The 19,347-nt window shown below is 32.3% G+C and overlaps 1 protein-coding gene across 1 annotated transcript; it reads left to right on the top strand.

The window, feature by feature from the left end:
- The first annotated feature begins 850 nt into the window (after positions 1-850).
- LOC123534508 (uncharacterized) lies at positions 851-14,000 on the top strand. The gene is made up of 3 exons (XM_045316793.2): positions 851-1,227; positions 10,425-11,566; positions 12,905-14,000. The coding sequence occupies exons 2-3, from the start codon at positions 10,467-10,469 to the stop codon at positions 12,939-12,941; spliced, it is 1,137 nt and encodes a 378-aa protein (XP_045172728.2). The 5' UTR covers positions 851-1,227; positions 10,425-10,466; the 3' UTR covers positions 12,942-14,000.
- The last annotated feature ends 5,347 nt before the right edge of the window (positions 14,001-19,347 follow it).

Raw genomic sequence — 19,347 nt, forward strand, 5'->3', positions numbered from 1 at the left:
TTGTCATTGCTAGGTATTTTACAACACATGAGTATATTATTGCTTTCAACTGGTGGTACATTCAGCCCAGGTAAATTTCAGGTAGGATAAATATTGGAGTAAATAATTTGTTCTCTGTAGGAAGAGCTCTAATTTTGCTTGTAGTTCTTTGTATCAAAGCCCATTTTCTTTCACACTAATTTGTTAAAAGTAATTATTTGGCATAATGTTCATATACAGGATAAAACAAATTAAGTACATGCAATGACGGGTGCTTATTTTAAAGAACCATTCTGTAGCTAAACTATGCGGTTTGATAAGGTGAATATCAAAGAACATTAATGACATCTTTATTCCATGACAACAATATATTACAAAAATGATTTTTTAAACAAAGTGTTAGTTATAATTGATTTCAGAAGACAAAATCTTAAAACAGAATTTTATTTTTGAAATAAGCAATAATAGGTTTCCAGTCTGTTGTGGAGTCTGTTATGATTATGATTATTGTAAAACAAACTTTGAAAACAGAAAATGTATTTTTAAAATGGTAGATTTTTAATAAAGGTTGTTATTAAAGATTTTCATGTTGCAAATTTAGTGTAAACGAAGCGATAAGCCGATATGCCATACGTTCTCTGTTGTCTTCATTCTTATACTCATTTAAATAAACATACCGATGCACCTTGCGGTAACTATATTATAAATGTCCTGATCAAATATAAATTACACTATTATCTTCCTTCATGAACTTAATGAATAAAATAAAAAAGCAACACCAAAGTAAGTTTTCATTGTATTGTTCTTGCTTACACCTAAAGGCATGTCGGTATTTACTGCAGCTTCTCAAGAGGCTGAGAGAATTCCTACAAATTTCCAATACCGCAACACTTGTAACTACTTAATCACAAGCAGTAGCTCTTCAACCAGACATATATCGGATCTTGTATTAAAGATAGTTTAACATGAAAGGCGCTTGAAATAAGAGGATATAAATACTTGCCACAAAATTGACTAGACTAAGTTTTATTAATGATAAGTCTTTGTTTTCTTGCACTGGAGTGCATGCATTTGAAAAATAAGTGCATTTAATTACGACGATACATTGAATACGTTTTCTTATCATTTGTGAACATTTGATTATTGCCTATGTATATATTGTTGAATAAACATTCTATGTTTTGAGGTTGGAATTAATTCTGCTTTAAGCGTTGTTGACTGTGCCATAGTTCCCAGTCAATGCACAAAGTGAGTAATTCTTTACAATCTAATTGTTTAAAGTTCTAAAATTGATATTAAAGAGTTAAAAATAGTTTGCAAATGAGGAATCAGGTTTGTCTTTGATTTTCTTTTTTTACATGAAATTGTTCATATTTTAATTGTTGTATACGGTGTTAATATGAAACTAATGTATGGAAAATTAAAAAGTAATTACATATTACTTTAAGTTAATTCGGTGAAATGTTAAACTGATAAACTGTTAACTAAACGATAATATAAAAATCTATTCGTTTACAAAAAAAAAACAAACAAAACTCTGCGTTATTTAGGTCTAATTGTCAGAACAGAAACAAACTTTTAGTGTTGTATTAAGATAACTAAACATACACTTTACAACAACCTGTAAACAAATATATAGAACAAAACAGAACATTATAGTTTATTTCGACTTCAGCACAATACTCACCGTCATAACAACATGTTTTATACATATAAATAACAATGCATGCGTTGAGAGAGAGAGAGCGAATACATAATAATTACAATAAAAATAAATGGACCTGAGCATGTCAATAACACAATTTATCCTGTCACTTGCAGTATTTTCGACCCGATATCAGGGTGCCGTATATTTTTCTTGATATACCGTCAGTTGACACGTGACCAGTGATATACAGTCAGTTGATCATGTGACCTTATGATCGATATTGTTGTCATAAGAAATTTTGCATTGAAACCATCACCATTGTGTTGGCAATGTTTGAACTAAGAAAATGAGTGGTCAAATAATGAGTTTTTATTCAAAAACGAAGAAGTTATTGCGATTTTGTCGGTGATTACGTCATTATATAAGTGACGTCATTACGAATATGACGTCATTGAAATGGTTGTCGCATACTTATTTTTGTAAAATAAATTGCCAAATATCGGAAAATGAAGTAATGACAAAATAAATAGAATAATAGGTTAGTGCCTAAGATGGAGAAAGTTTATCTGGCTCGGCTCCGGACTTTATCAGGTTCGCCTTCGGCTCACCCGATAACCTCCTCCAACTCGCCAGATAAACTTTCTCATCTACGGCACTAACCTATTATTCTCTATATAACAAAGTCAAATAGTAATATAGAAACATGAATCTAATTCATTGTCATGTCGGATTATTGCGAATGTTGGGCTGATTATCACATTTTTAAATCAGTAAAAATGTTTATCACATGTTTGACGTCTTGGGGGTGAAATAAAGCCATCACATAAATTTTGGTATTACACTGGTGTAATAAAGCGTTGACGTTGACTTCATTTTAAAGTTTAGGAGACGTTGGTCGAATTGACTTGGTCTATAATAGGTATAGGAAGAAGAATTTTTGATATTGCAGCAGAAAAAAACTTACATGTGATAAAAAGAATATTACATGTGTGTCTTTCCAGATTTAATTTATTAAACTCATTGAATAAAATTGATAAAATGCTCGGCCTCGCATTTTATTATATTATTCAATTCGCAAGTCAGTTTTATTAAAATAGACTCTTTGTCTTAGAATACAAATACAAATACAAATACATGGCATTTATATAGCGCAAAAATTATAAAATATTCTATTGCGCTTTACAATTACATAACACACATTTAACATATATACATACAAAATATGAACAGGATTCTAGAACTTAGATTTAAAGATTTGGACATGTATATATACTATTTTACACCACTTCTGATATTTTAGAATGAGGTACATCGTGGTATTAAGCAAGTAAAGTCAGTATAGTATCTGTGATACATCTCACAGAAAAGGACACTGCTTTATATTGGAGGAAATACGCATATTTTAAACATTTGTGACAGCAATATAACCTCTTTTATATTTTAATTTTGGTGTACGGTATTTATATATAGATTAATATATGAAAGATATATAAAGAAATTGCATTTTACGTAAAACTATTTAATGAAATATTAAGCTGAAAAACTACTGAACTAACTGGAGATATAAAGACCTCGTTCGTATACAAAATACTCTGCACTATAACAGGTATATTAAGGGTAGGTGTAAACCTTCTCAGGTTTATGAGTAAAGGTTTCTGCTATCTTATTCGTCTAACAATTGTAGTGATAAACCGATAATTTGTTTTATTTCAAGCATAATTTTACGGGAAAATGTAACCTTACATTTTTTATCTATATATATATATACTGGTGAAATAATTTTATCATTAAGTTTCAATCCCTGCCTCTGATATAAAACATAACAGAATAATGTCAAATTACAGTGTTTCATTGATACACTGGTGTATACCGATTAATTCTCCCAGAAACGGATACCAAAACTGTGACAACATCAGGACACCTTTGTAAATCATTCAAGAGTTATCACAATAACAGGCGAACAGTAGCTATTCTCTCAAGTAAAATAGAACAAATTGTATATCTGGGAAGTCATTCAAATCAGTTAAAATAACAATTTGTTATAAAGGCTGAAATAGCTGTGCTTTTAAAATATGTAAATATATATTGAATATACATTTTAATATCGATTGTCAATTAAGCAGGAAGATACTTTGAATTTAGTGCGCGTCACTAATGTGATATGCATATCAAAAAGCGTATTTGCTTAACCCTAGCACTGCCTATATATAATTCAGTTAAATGAACAATTAATTTGAATCACGTGATGTTTTCCTGATCAATATCTTAGCGTTATTTACTATGCAAATAACTCACAGAAAAACTACTATAATTAACAACTGCAAACGTTTAATTGATTAAACTTTAATCAGCGGCTGATATCGATCGGACAATTAGTTTTATCAATACAATGGTACCGTGAACATATGATTAATCGATGTTTCGCTTCAGTTTCAGTTAAAACTTCTCTTACCAGATAACGATTTTCGTTTCACAATGTCATTTTCTTGAGCTCTATATTGTTTGGTTTGTAAGATTGGATGACTATACAAATGAACTAATTTATTATAGCTCTTTCTTCATGTTTACTTTGATACCAAGACATGAAATACAATCCAGAAATCATCTCTCATAAAGTCTTTCTTTTTTACGAAGTCCACTTGACACAGATAAAGTGGTGTTTCAAGAAATTCTTGTAAGCATGTACATGTTTGCATTTCTTTACTACGATGTAATGTATTTGATATATCTTAGCTACTTACTAACATCACTGTCAAACGCAAGTTCATTTATGAAAAAGTGCTGATTAAAATGGTCGAAGTAGAATCCCTAACTTTCCCTCTGGTACAAATTGTCTTGTTTATTAAAAAGTAAACATTGTATTTAAATGACACGGCTCACTGGCACAAATATTAAAAAATATATACATTGAATGAGAAAAATCAAATAAATTCAATTCAAATACTTCGCAACTTTTATATATTTTTTGTGTTGTCCCCTTTATTATTGTTGTTACTACCTAATGAATCTATTTTACTTAATAAATTTCATACAAACAGTAGAGTTACTGTAGTATTTTTTTTTATCTAAAATGGTTGATGTTTGCATGACCCGTCAAGAATGGCACTTTTTTTTATTTTGTGTTCCTTTATGTTTCTCTCTAACCAACTCATCTTATCAGTTTTATCCACTGGAACCAGATCAGAAAGAAACAAAATCACGGAGTATGTTATATCCTACCCCTAGGTATACCATAAGAACCAGGGTCATGAACGGAACATTTACTAACCCTTTTAAATCGCACTTTTTTCATCTGCAACGCGCAGGTTCGTAAATGGATACTAAGCATACTGAACAAGTGGTAATTCATTTTTCAACGTGCACTAGTCACACTACCTTTTGAAAATGACATACAGTTCCATACCGCAATATTTTTCTGTTGAATGTTTAAACACAATTAATAAATTATGATAGCAGATACTGGAAGCAATTAACGTTTGCTACAGTTTAGATGTTTTGTTATCAAAATCTGAATATTATTAGCTACAAAAGATGTTTCACTAGTATAAACGACCGAATATCTGATTTGACGCTAAAGCCTTCTCCCAATCGTTCTTATCTTTGATGCTCAGCATATTGATTGAATATTCATTAACATCCTATCTTTCTCTAATAAGATGTTGGTGAAGATAGTGGCTAAATATTTGCAATAATTCAAATACTTTCTTTCTAATAACAAAGACATGCTTTATTCTGAATTGTTTTCATTCTGATTGTATTAAAATAAAATCTGTAAAATTAATATGAAAATTATACTTTCCTTATAAATACTTTCATTGGTAGTATTAAAAATAATTGTAAAAATGTAAAAACTGGTGCCAACATAGAAATCCCTAAAGCTGGACACTTTTATATTATAGAAACTGAATACAATATGTTCGCCAATTTGATTACCATTTCTGTGTGAAATGTATATAATAATCATTTTTGAAGATATTGATGATACGGGAGAAAATACGACGTTTTCTTTCCGGCACAGACGTAAAGTATCATAAACGTTCATTCGTCTGTCAGAGTTATAATGCAAACTACAAAAGTAACTGATAAACACAAATTCTAGTACTTATGACTTCCGGAATCGAAATTTCGCTAATATAAGATTAAAACCTTCGCAAATTTAAATTTCTGACACTTCCGTCGCGAATTCATAAATCCGCGAAATAATTCAGGGTGTCGGAATTCGCGAAATAAAGATCACGCTAATATAAACTGATTTACAGTATCTAAATTCGTTCGCAGGAACCTGCGTTTGTGTGTATGATCATGTATATAAGTAGTTTGTTGAAGTTCATATAATATAAGGAAACAATCAATATTGAGCGAACAATTCAATCAGAGAATATTTCAAAACGCAAAATTGATGCATGTTTTCATAAAATATATAGCTGTAATAAAGTAACAATTGCATCTCAGTGCAAATGGGAATAATAAAACCACTCGATGTATCGAGTCCTATTATCATATGCCATGCAATTCTTCTAAACAAATGCAAGCAGCTCGTTCCTTTATTGCAAATATACCAGTGCGCACTATTGCAAAATTTATGACATGCAACATCTCAAATCCAACATCTCATCATATTCGAATATAAAAGTATTCATAGATCGTTGGTGATTAAAAGACCCGACAACACTTGAACGCCAATATGTCTTTGTTGGACTCCATACTCATTTTATGTGTCGTATCTACTGTCAACATAGATGACACGATGGAATGCAATATTAATTTCCTCCAGAGTTATTTCAGGTATACATATAGCTTTGAATTCGCAGTAACACAAAGAAAGGCTAACAGGTGTATCCCCTCAGAATTTAATCTCTCTGGCATTTAATCAAAGCTGCAACAACACACAGCAAGGTACAAGAGTATTAATCGTTTAATATGTCTATTCTCTTTAATGTAATGATTCACAAGAAGCTATTTCAATTTACATTTTTATGATGAGCCACTGCACAGATTATTATTGATCAAGAAATTTTTCGGAAATACGTCTTTTATCCTGTTTGGTTGGATATTTTCATCGGTTGCTCAAAGATGTAGGTTACCCTTCAGCTGAATAATTTGACAGAAAATTGTTCCTGGTACGTAAAAAAGTAAATTTTGAAAACTCATTTGAGAATTGTTGGTTTCAAAACGCGTACGTGAATAAATCCTAGCTTTTAACTGTCAAGCAAGTACGTCTTCATTTGAATAAAATTAATTTCCTTTCATTCTTGACACATAGTATTGTACTATTTATCTGAACTGTCAAAACACGTTTCTGGCTTTCATGTTAATCTTATATAGGCGTGAACAGAATATAATGAAAGCCGGGAACATGTTTTGACAGGTCAAATAAATAGTACAATACATTTATTGAAATATAATACTTTCTTTCATACCCGTATAAGTAAAACATCTTCACCTTTATAAATTATTGCCAGTTGCCTGAGTCATTAAAAAGCAAGAAATCTAGATATGACTTTTGCAACAAATAGTGTCTACAGACACGACCTTTTGTGTCTGTTTCTATGTACTTTAAGAAAAACAACAAGACAAAACATGAAATTTAAAACTCATGTTAGTGTAACAATAAAAAATGTTAGCGTGAGTTAACAAATGTCAAGTGTAAAGTATATAACTTTTTTTCACTTAACAAAGCAATTCAGTGCACAAAATGAGAATATTCTTTTTCACGTTGTCAATTTAATTAAACATTATTAACAAAGAGCTCAATAAGCCTTAAGGTTAGAATTTACTCCTACTAGACTTGAAATAATATTAATTTTCAAAAATGTCATCACGTGTCACAACAACACAATAAACTACAGAAATGATTATCAGCAAAATCGCAGTTCAAAACCATCAACACTATGAGTTATTTCTGTGAAAGTCATCTAAAAGAATTAACAATCGCGAAACCACTGGTAAATATCTTAACACTATCTATTATTTTGTCAATATTTAAAAATTAACACACAGTATCAAGCACAATAATAGGGCAGAACGATATTTAATAAATTCAGAGTTAATAAACGCAGAACTCTTTATCAAATACTATCACTCACTGAATATATCCTGCTGAATGACCACATGTAAACACAAACAAATCATATATAAGTACATGTCTATAAAAAAAAGTATGTAACAAAAAGAACAAATGTTACTATAGGAAATGTCGATTTAAGTAAACAAAAGCTGTCCGTAAGACAGTCAATGCTCGACTATTCAAATTAAGTTCAAATGGGGAATTAAAAAAAACATGTATTACAGTCTCAGTTATTTGTCATGAATTCTCCATTATAAATATATAATAAAAGACTGTAACCTATACTTGTCAACTAAACCTGCCTTATAAGGGCAGGAGATAGTAGTTTTGAAATTACTGCAAACGGTGTGTGGAAACGAGAGCGAAAATAAAATAAATATATATTCTGAGAAATATCAGTGTGATGGTGGGGGTTGTTAGGTCACGGTAAAGCGAATGTATTACATACACTTAGAACTCCACCGCATGTCATATTTAGCCTGCAAATTTAGTTTTTTTTGTTTTTTGTTTTTTTTTTTTTTTTTTTTTTTTAATTAAAAGGAAGAATATCAGAACAGGACACTCATTCATTTAATGTACGCAAAGAAGACGTATTTTCAAAACTCCTTAATTACTACTAAGTAATATTGTCATTACAAATAACCAGAAGAATATAAATATAATCCAACGATTCATTTTATCCAGAAAATTAACCAGGCCATAAATTCGAAACTGACCCCAACCGCTTCAAAAGAACGAGATCATCTGATAACAGATTGTTATGTTTGCCTCTTTTATTATTGTGCTTTGCGGATAAACCGTACAAACAACAACGAAAATAATCTAAACAGGAAGAGAAATTTAGATGTGAACTTCAGTAAGTGATCAAGTATAAGTGCGTATAAATGTCATGAAATGCGAAACGTAACATTAACGAAAGACTGTTTAATGTCACACTATAAAGCATTACCATCAGAAAATCCGACACAAGGCAAACACCTTTTTCTAACCGATATAAGATCGCGAATCCAATTAACTGCTTACAAATAATGTCAGTTATTTACGAACAGTGTGAGTAGCAGATCTTTTCGGCTGTTGAACAAAACGGTGGCTAATTTTCGGAAAGAAAATTACCTAAGCGACGGAAACTTTCATTTCGACCGTAATGCTCATGTTCCCAGTATCTAAGCAAATGAAATAATACTTTATGTGTAGAGAGGGTGTTAATTTAATACATGTGTATATTTTATCGTCAAAACATTCCATATACAACTATTAATAAGCAGCAACACAAAATGACCAGTCAATATTGTACTGTCTTGGGGCATGCAGTATCCATTGCCGCATAATAAATGGAGACAACAGGAAATTTTATCATCGTAATTTATCCAAAACAAAGTAAATCTGAATGTATATTACTACGATGTTAATAACTGTCAAGTTTAAATAACTGTTTACTCTACCGGGTGCAAAATGGATTACTGAATTAAAGGACGAAACGCTTTTCTGATTTATCGTTGTGTTTCGGGCCTCAATGTGCAGCTAAATGATCTAGATTTAAAGAAGAAACAACAAAGATGAACGTCAGAAAGCGAGAAAGTATATTTGCGCATGTATGTATTTAAAAGGGTAATATAACGAAAACAAATACATAGAACATTTGTCATCGGAAACCAGAGACAAGAAAAGATATGTAATTTTAAACCAGTGTAAGATCAGAATCCAATTATCACTGAAAAAAATAATGTCGCTAATTTAACAAAGTGTATGGAGTGTAGATAGTTCATATGACGGTGTCATTTAACACAAAGGCTGAATAGTGGCATTACAAGAGATACTAAAAACATTTTAAAAAGAAATACAAACATTTTGTATCCCCACCAAAAAAATCTATTTGAATTTTTCGATTAATGTCCAGATTCTAAATCTAAAGTATAATTGTAGCATCGCATATTTTAACATTTTATTCATAATGTAGCACGTATATATTCTCACGTAAATACTACATGTATAATGATATTACCTGTTATTTGAAGCCTATATAACTTTAATGTAGTTGATAGAATGTAATCGGCAGATATCCGTCAAAGTGTCTAAACAATGTGATAATTATAGGTTATTAGCTTTGTATCGGGAACTATGCACGAGTTCTTCAGCAATATTCTTCCGCTGAAGAACGAGTGCATATTTTCCGATGCAAAGATAATAACCTTTTTATTACATACGCATCTACACGTATAAATATAGTGTAAATATCATAAATTTGTTCAATAGCCTGAATAGGATTGACAATACTTAACTAAATAGAAAAAAATAGTGCAACAACAAACACTGAATTACGTCACGCACCCCATATGAAATTCAGGCGTTAGTGTATGGAAAAATATTGACGTTTCCGGTACCAGTGTAACTTAACGGGGAATAGAAACGAGTATGTAATAAAACGTATATATTCATTTATGTCAGATAACATAACATGAGTGAGGCGAATTATGACAGTTAATTTTGTAAACATTACTTACATGCAGAAGACCAATGTGACGAAGATTTCGAGCTGGGATAACTTAAGCATGGACACTTTTGAACTTGTTTAATTCGTTTACAACTATGTTTTTTTTTTGTATTTTGCTGACTGCAACATTTTCTTAATATGATAATAGACATTTTTATTATGTGATAGTAGATATTCTTTATTATAAATTTAAAGTACTATTAAAAAGACAATAAAAAAATGTACTGTTTTAATTTCAGATCCCACAATAAAGCATTCTCACTGCGTGAGGAATATCGAAAATGAGCACTACACCTCCAACGTATAACACTACATACTACTACGATGGTTCGTATTACGACTACGGCGACATGTACGATACCCACATGTATCATAATGGCATGTACGATAACGAAACACATAGACAATACACCGCAGAGGAAATGTTGGCTTACAGACAGATGATTAGAGATCGTAAAAACTTTAGATATGTGTATCATGCATTTGCAGCTTGTATAGTATTAATAAATGGAATTATGATGTCAGCTATAGTGCTTAGTCGTAAACAACGATGTCATTTCCGGAACTGGCTAATAATCCATATGACCGGCATTCATATTTTGTTTGGTGGACTTGCTTTACCGTTTCTTGCACAAACATTTGACATGACCAGTGCAGGTCTTAGTAGTGTGCCGCTTTGTAAGCTTTTTTCATTTCTGTCCGATATTACGGAGTACATGTCAAATATTTCAATTGGAATTCTTGGTGTTTATCAGTGTTTAAACCTTATATCACCACGATTACTGAAAAGTGTGTCAAATGCGCTTCTTCTATCAATAATGATCATACTTCCTTGGTTTGTAGCGGTCATGCTGACAGCTGTTTTGCGACTGACAATGTCGGAGGAGCAATGGGGACAGTGTTATATAGTGTCAGATGAAACAGCGCATGTTTTATGGCTAACATTAGCTCGCTGCCTACCATTGTTTATGGTGCTTGCTTGCTTGATAACTATCTTATCTGTTGCTTGTTCGCCATTTACTCCACGAAATGACAGATCTCCACCAGGAAGACATAATACAACAATATTTATCAGCGTCTGTTTAGGCGCATGTCTGTTCATGCGAACTCCGTTTTACATAATTTTCTTCGAGCCAATAGCTGATGAATGTATGAGTAAGAACATGTTGCTTTGCTCAAGACTTACACACGGGCTGGATATAGTGCGACTTCTAAGCATGCTTTTGATTCCATTAGCTTACCTCGTGCAGTTAGACATTCGTAAACGATGTCGAAAATTCAGGTCAAAACTTCTATGCAAAACTGTTGACTGCAATAACACATCAAAGAAGCAACAGCCAATGGAAATGTTGTCTGTATCAAACAATGAAAGCTCATCCTTGTAAGCATTTATATTTTATATGTGCATTTGTCTGTTCAAATATTTAATGTTGAATTTAAATGTGTTCATACTTGATGCAATTAGCTGTCCTTTTACCGTTAAAATGATTCGTAATTAAAACATAGTTATACAGATGTAAGAAGGTATCTCTAATTCGTTTTGCTCCAAATTGTGGTAATTTTGGAAGAAATTTTCAAGTCTCATCAACATTCTGTTAAATGTATGAATGTGTACTCCTTTTCAGTCACGTTCGACATTATATAACGCGATTTCAGTCACGTTCGACATTATATAACGCGATTTCAGTCACGTTCGACATTATATAACGCGATTTCAGTAACGTCGAAGTGAATGTCAAATGCCTGTGTATACACATCGCAGTGTGTCAAGTTAGATTTTGTTTGCTTCATGAGGGTCCGATATGGCATGAGAGTGTATATGTTTATGATTTACGATCTATATATTTTACGAAAATTTAAGCAAGCACCATCTGTAATGGAACTTTATATATCTCTTAAGTAAAGTACTCGGTTTCAAAGAATGCGGATTTCATACTGAGTATTAACTTTTGCTCATTTCTCATAACTTTTCATAAGAAATATTCCTTGCGGATTAAAATGTTTCCTTGTTTTACTATGTCATTTTCATGTTTCTCTTTCAACATTCGTATTCATATTTTGATGCTAAATATATATTTACTACGTGCGTATTGGCAATATGAGCGTCTTTATTTACTGAAGATTTTACTTTGATATTAATTGTAAAAAATGTCGATTGTCACATGTCAGGCGATAGATAAATCCATAATGCTTTCAAAAATCCTGTATATATAATACATAACAGACATGTATTATTGTTTACTGCCACTTACATGATTAATGACAGTGCCATCAAAGATCATCAATGGAATATATATTGCATTTGATAGAATATGCTACTACTCACTTCGTTTCACTTTCACATAAATCTCGAATTTCAAGGGACCGAGCGGTTTACTTAGAACTAAATCATATTTTGTACATATTTTTTCGGGACTTGAAATTTTGAGATAAATGAGTTCGAATCGAATTTCAACTTAATTTTTTAATCATACCCTAAATGTTTAGGTATAATATCATCAAATAATACCTGACTTTCAAAATAATAAAAAAAGTTAACTATTATGTCAAAAGTCTTTAGACTTTAAATGTTAACTAAAAGTCGCATGACAAATCACGTCCTTTCTGTCTGTTCGCATAAGAAAAATTTAACTTTATGTTAAACTTTAAGAATCACTGTTTTGGTTACAGTAACGTACCCATTATTATTTCATTGAAATTACATTTTATTTTGTTTTAGGGTCCCAAAGAACAAGATTGAGGAAACTGACATCTGAGTCAACAAGGAAACAACAGGTCAAGCAAAGATGGGCGACTGAGCTGATTTCCTTCCTGCTAAATATTTTATACGGCATAAAATAAAATAAAAATAAACGGTCTACTTTTATTTAGGAATTAGATCATAAAAATTACACATACTATTATGCAATACATATTGAAGCTTGCGGGTATTACATTTGCGTTGTTTCTTGACACATCTTTATAAAGGACTGTGACTTTTAGAATCATTCCTGTCTATTTCCAAGCATTTTATGACGCTACATAATTCCTTTCTTATACAGTGTTTTGAGATTGAGGTTGAAAGGGATCGCATTAATTGCGTATACGTAGTCGTTGACTTCTGAATCGCGTGCCTTTCAGACTCCACTTAAGGTATATAAATTTATGTGTGGAAGTGCTATTAATCTTGATCGAACAAATGCCGGAGATTGTATTCAAGTACATGTATGTGCTTAAAAATGTATAAACCATAAGAGCTAAGATGTTGCAGAAAGACGGAAGTTACACGGGTACGACTTACAATGGAACAAAACAAACACGTTAGTCACAATTTTACCAAATATTAAGCACGTTCATGATCCCTTTCAACACCAAGCAAATACACGCAATATATAGTTCACCTTCATTAATGAAAGTGGCTCTTGGTGATGAAAAAGTGATATCCGTTTACTAATTTCATCGACCCTGAAGAAAAATGTTAGCTCAACGGCGTTCCTTCCTAAATTCTTAGATTCAAAGAAATTGCTTAAAGACTAACGTCAGGGTATACGTACCCTTTCCGTTACTTAAACGACTCGACTTGTAATAGAGCAGTAAATGCTTTGTGAATTATATCTGTACTCAAATACTCTCAGTAATGTTTCTTAGGTGTTGACTTGGCTCCAAAAAAAGAAATTTTCAAAATGGCAGAATAACGGTTCATGCTATTACTCAAGTTGGCTGAAAACGAAGTTGCATTGTCCGACTAGTGAAATGAAAGGAATCTGGTATTGCCATCATTACATCAGCATCGTAATGTCGAACTCTTTAAATAAGAATAAAAGAGTTTAATCAGACTGCTGCCAAGTATTGGATTTTATATTATCATGTACACATTTTATGCTCTACGAGTGCTTAACACATGTTAGGTTTTTAATAAACAAATTTCCTTTCCTGCTTACTCAATTAATATAGCATTGTTCTAACATAAGTATTGATTTGATGATCACTGAAGAACTACTGAATAATATTATTTACAATTACATATTAAGGCGAGACTTTTATAAACAAAACTGCAAAATGTTAGTAAAATGTTTTTTTTTCTTTTGCCCAATCAAGATATTTGGAAATTAACGAATACACTTTTATTGCTTTTTAAGTTAATGGTGTCGAAACATTCTCTTCTTTATCAGATGCCAAATGGAAAACCGGACATTATATTGAAAAAAAGTCTTTCACAGGGGTCGTCTTTAAAAAAACAGTGGGGGTAGGAGTAATAATATTATTAAACAATAAAATATTGATTTCTTACAATGATATTACTGTACGTAATGTGTTATTTTCTTCCTAGACAAAATTAATTGCATAATATATGAAAACGTAAAATATATTTTCATATAAGTACAGCTGCAGAGGACTGAGGTAGTTGCGTCATGACAACGTGTGTTTACCCGCATTTAACTGGACTAAGCATAATTAATTAATAAGATTCTCCTAGGGGCCTCCGTGGCCGAGTGGTTAAGGTCGCTGACTTCAAATCACTTGCCCCTCTTCGATGTGGGTTCGAGCCTCACTCGGGGTGTTGAATTCTTCATGTGAGGAAGCCATCCAGCTGGCTTACGGAAGGTCGATGGTTCTACCCAGGTGCCCCCTCGTGATGAAATAATGCACGGAGGGGCACCTGGGGTCTTCCGCCACCATCAAAGCTGGAAAGTCGCCATATGACCTAAAATGTGTCGGTGCGACATTAAACCCAACCTAAAAAAACAACAAATTATAAGATTCTCTGCGGACGGACGTATAGTATGTGTTCTACGCTTATTAAGAACATAGAAATGTTAGCCAAAAAATTTAAATGCAATGCGGTGTCAGGATATTTAGCGTTAATTTTAAACACCGATTCAGACGGTTATATGTTAGTCCTGTCGCATATATGTATTTGCCTTAGTGTTATAGAACTTTTGATGCCATTAGTAATCTAGTGCTTAGAGATCACTGGAACAGCGATCATAATTTCTAAAAAGTACGTAAAAAGGAGGTACCACATGCAAAATGTTTTCAATCTTCGTTAAAATATGCTTTTTTTGCATCTGTTTTTATTATGAGATGAAAAGGTAAAAGACGTTGCTCAAGTTAGACTTATTCATCAAAACATAGAAAAATCCGGATATTCCAGTGCGATTAACTTTGAGGACAACAGCACCATCCCTGAAAGAAATACATCGTTATATATTGACAGGAAGGATAACGCTTAATTAATCCTGATGTTGGTAAAAATAATAATGCCATTTGAAATATTTGCTTTCAAAGGAGCTTATTATGTTTCTGAAGTGCATGTGATGTACGGACTTGCTTTATTGTCACGGAAGCATGAACATCTGTTATTTTCTCCGTTAAGATTCCGTTTTAATACATCCGTAATGTTATCGATTCCTGGCTTTTTCTATTTATTGGATTAACGGTAACTGGCCCTGGATGCGTTTGGTATGCTCATATTCTTACCCATGCCGTTATTTCTCATTAGCAAAGTCACAAGATAAGAAATAAACAGAAAGAAAAAGCCGCATTATGATGAGTAACTTTCTCTAGAATGTCATTTAAATTTATCCATGTTATGATCATAAAATTATATTGTCTCAAGCATTTAAAGAATCACCAAAACCTGTCTAGGACTAAATACATTAAATATGTTTTGTTCCTCTAAAATATCTACTTTTTACCAAGTTAGCTGTAGTAATAGTTACTCAACTGTCCTCAGGCAGGTAAAATATTTCAGACGTTGTATGATGTGGGTGCTTCAGAATGATAAACAACGTTTTTTTTCTATAAGGACCAGTATATTACTAAATTGCAAGTTTTCGATAAGGTAGATTTTTTTCAATTGTAGCATTTGAACGTCAATAAAACATAAAAACAAACTCGTTTGTATGAAAGCTGAACAGCACATAAAACACATATCATTCTTAAAAACGATTTTCAATTACTAGTTCATGCCCTGAATTTCGGGAAAAATGATAGCATGTGTGGGCCAATCGTCTGGGCACTTCAGCGCCGTTAAACTCACCATTTTTAAAAAAATGTTACATATCTTTGTTCTCATGCAATTGCACCTATCATTGCTTTAATTTCATATGATTAGGTTTAGGGAAGTTCTGTACGTTAAATAATCCAAAAATTATAGTGTAACGTCATTTATCCGTATAACGTAGAATAACGCCTGGTTTCGGCATCTGGAAGTGAAAATCATTTTATGAATTAATGGCAACGCATGTGTACACTTACAAATACGGTACAGTTACCATCTTTCTAAAGATAAAATATGATACTGTAAAGTTCACTAATTCTAAAGTGGCTCATATTCAGTCTTACCTGCCGCTACGACTTAGAAAAAAAAGCGAAATATAAACTAAAACTATATATCTTTACAGATGCTTAATACCCATTTAGGTGGCTTTTAAACACATATGTTTAAACAAGACCTTTTTTTTAAAGAATAGGCTACTAGTCCGTTTGCAATAAACGAATATATTATTCCGGTGTTTAGATTTAAACATACAATGGCACATCATTTTAAAATGTAGATACCAAGCTCATCCGACTTAAGGGTCAATCGTTTTTATCAAGCTTCAAAATTAAAACAAAAACGCCATAACACCAACATTATTCCGTTTTGCAAATAGCGCTGTCAAGTGACTGAGTTGATGCTTTGTAAGACTGATAATCTTGTGGTGCAATCGTAATGTGAGTGTTTTGTTTCTTTTTTTTTTAAATGAGTGTAGATATGTGGACAGAATATTTGAGCAGAAAATCAAAATTTTTGTTAAGGCCTACCTGTCTTCTGATTGGTGTCTTAAACTTACTTTGTTAATATATGTAAATAAAAACTGGTTCCTAATCAAGCATGTTGAGATGGATTTGTGCCGTGTGGCGGCCGTAAAAATTCTCCCCGTACATTGTCTGGAATGTTATATTTCGATCTTCTCAGATCTTTTAGCACGACTTTTATGTCGTGTTATTGGTTTAGTTTCTCAGCTTGAACATTTCGGCCTGGGTGGTTCCAGTACTCCCGCTTTTGGGTATTGTATAATCAACCCTTTGATACGGTGCTTGCTTTCAATTTTCATTTGGCAGTTTCTGTGATATGCAGTTTATTTTGTTCTGTCCGTTTTTTGTTTGTTTTTTCTTTTTTTTTTTTTTATTTTGTTTAGGGCAAACCCATTATTAACTGGGGACCATACGCCTCTTTTCATGGAATTACACGCTAGTGTATCATTGAAGGTTCCATGTGCACCATCGTATGAACACATCTGCGGATGTCACTGAATTGTTTTTTCGTACTTGTAGCACGTGTAAATGTTGAGTTCTGCTCACTCCGGGGCTAGCGGGCGTGAGCGGTAGCATGTAGTTTCACTACCGTACATGAACAGACTCAATCAAACCGAGCCTGCAGCATGTGGAGTTTCCACTTTTTCTATTTTGTTAATATACAATTTCGCTCATTTACCATATATCTTATAGCTGACATTACATTCGCATCTCTTAAAATGTTAATAGCTATGTAATGTATTTAGCGGTGTTCAGAAACAATAATTGGCAACTACAACATCTCACTGATCGCTGTTTATTACCTGCTCTTTTAAATAACATATAAAATCGGATATTTACTATTAATAAGGCGACAGCAAGTATATTTTTCCTTTAGTTGTGAGCAATTAAGTCTAAGTATGTCATTAATATTCTGGTAATTATTTGCAATTGAAGAAGCTATTAAGTCGTTAATGAGTGGTAGGTCAATGTGAACATCATTCAGGTCAGGTTCATACGGCTGGATATTTGCCGAAAACATAATACAGTTATAGTAAGTATTCTATTCTTTGACTACACTGCAGGTTTGATTAGTATCTGATAGAAATAATTGCTACTTGTTCAAAAGAATAAAATACAGTCAACCCATCTGTATTAAGTTCTCAGACGGTTATGTGATTGACAGGTCTATTTTAACGTCCCCGTTTATAAAAATGTTTCTGGTCAAGTCTTCAAACGAAAATCTCTCTTTGAGGTGAAGATCACTTTCTATGAACCTCCCTGTGACCAGTTTCCTATCAGATAAGCAGAAATGGTGTCTACATACATTACCATAACATACATTGACTATTACTTGCTTTCAAATGAATTACTGATATATAAGTGAAAACATATTTGGTAATTTCAATTAAAATTATCAAATATATTTTTACTGTTACAGTACACCAATTAGGACTACTTAACTAATAACTTTCACTTAAAGCGCCATAAACACTGTCATTCATTCCGACATTTACAGCCGTTTTAAGCGTACAAATCGATTTCAAATAGAAGCCAAAACTTCGTAAGTTTTTGCTTCCGCCTCGCTATGCGCCAAGTATTTACAGAAGTAGAAAGAGTATGATTTACTATGGTTTGGACTTACTAGTATAGTTGCATCCGGTAACTTAGTGAACGGGTCTGCACATGTCAGCAGTACTCAATTCTCTTTGGCTGTCGACTTCAAACTGCACTTTGAATAAAACATTAAACGCATCCGTGATGCCCATGTCAATAGGAACAAGAAAATGATTCTTTAAACACGCTTAATCAAAAAGAAAAAAAATACACTCTCCCCTTTCTACGAATTAATATAAATCCAGTATTTTTCCGAAATCGTTTTCTCCGCGGTCCTCTGCGCTGGTGGCATGACATAGAGAGGTAATTCAAAGAAAATTTAAAAGAAACAAAATGTTTAATTCAGTGAAATTATTTCACCATTAAATATTAAAAGAAACCTTATTTCACAACACATATTACAAATTTTGTTACAGTAACAATAACTTCTATTTTAATTAGTCACATAAAAGTAAAATATCACAGATACAAACGAACTACTTCGAACTGTATTTGTCGAATAAAAGTTCCTTCCTGTACAGAACAAATTACGTTTAATGTTCCAAAATAAATGATAGGAATATATTATATCAACCTTTCCAGCAAATAACGCTATACAGTTGTTTTAAATAGAGATAACTTATTAATCTGAGCAGGTTATTCCATAATGAACATTCTAAATCGAAGAAAGATTTTGACCTAAATCCTTTAAACTTTGGGATTGCAAAAGCATCCTTTAACCTTGTCTTGAATGAATGATCACTGGCCAGAATGATAAAATTGTTTCCAATAAAGTCAAGAGCT

Source organism: Mercenaria mercenaria, chromosome 12 (assembly GCF_021730395.1).
Source record: "Mercenaria mercenaria strain notata chromosome 12, MADL_Memer_1, whole genome shotgun sequence".
Lineage (NCBI taxonomy): Eukaryota > Metazoa > Mollusca > Bivalvia > Venerida > Veneridae > Mercenaria > Mercenaria mercenaria.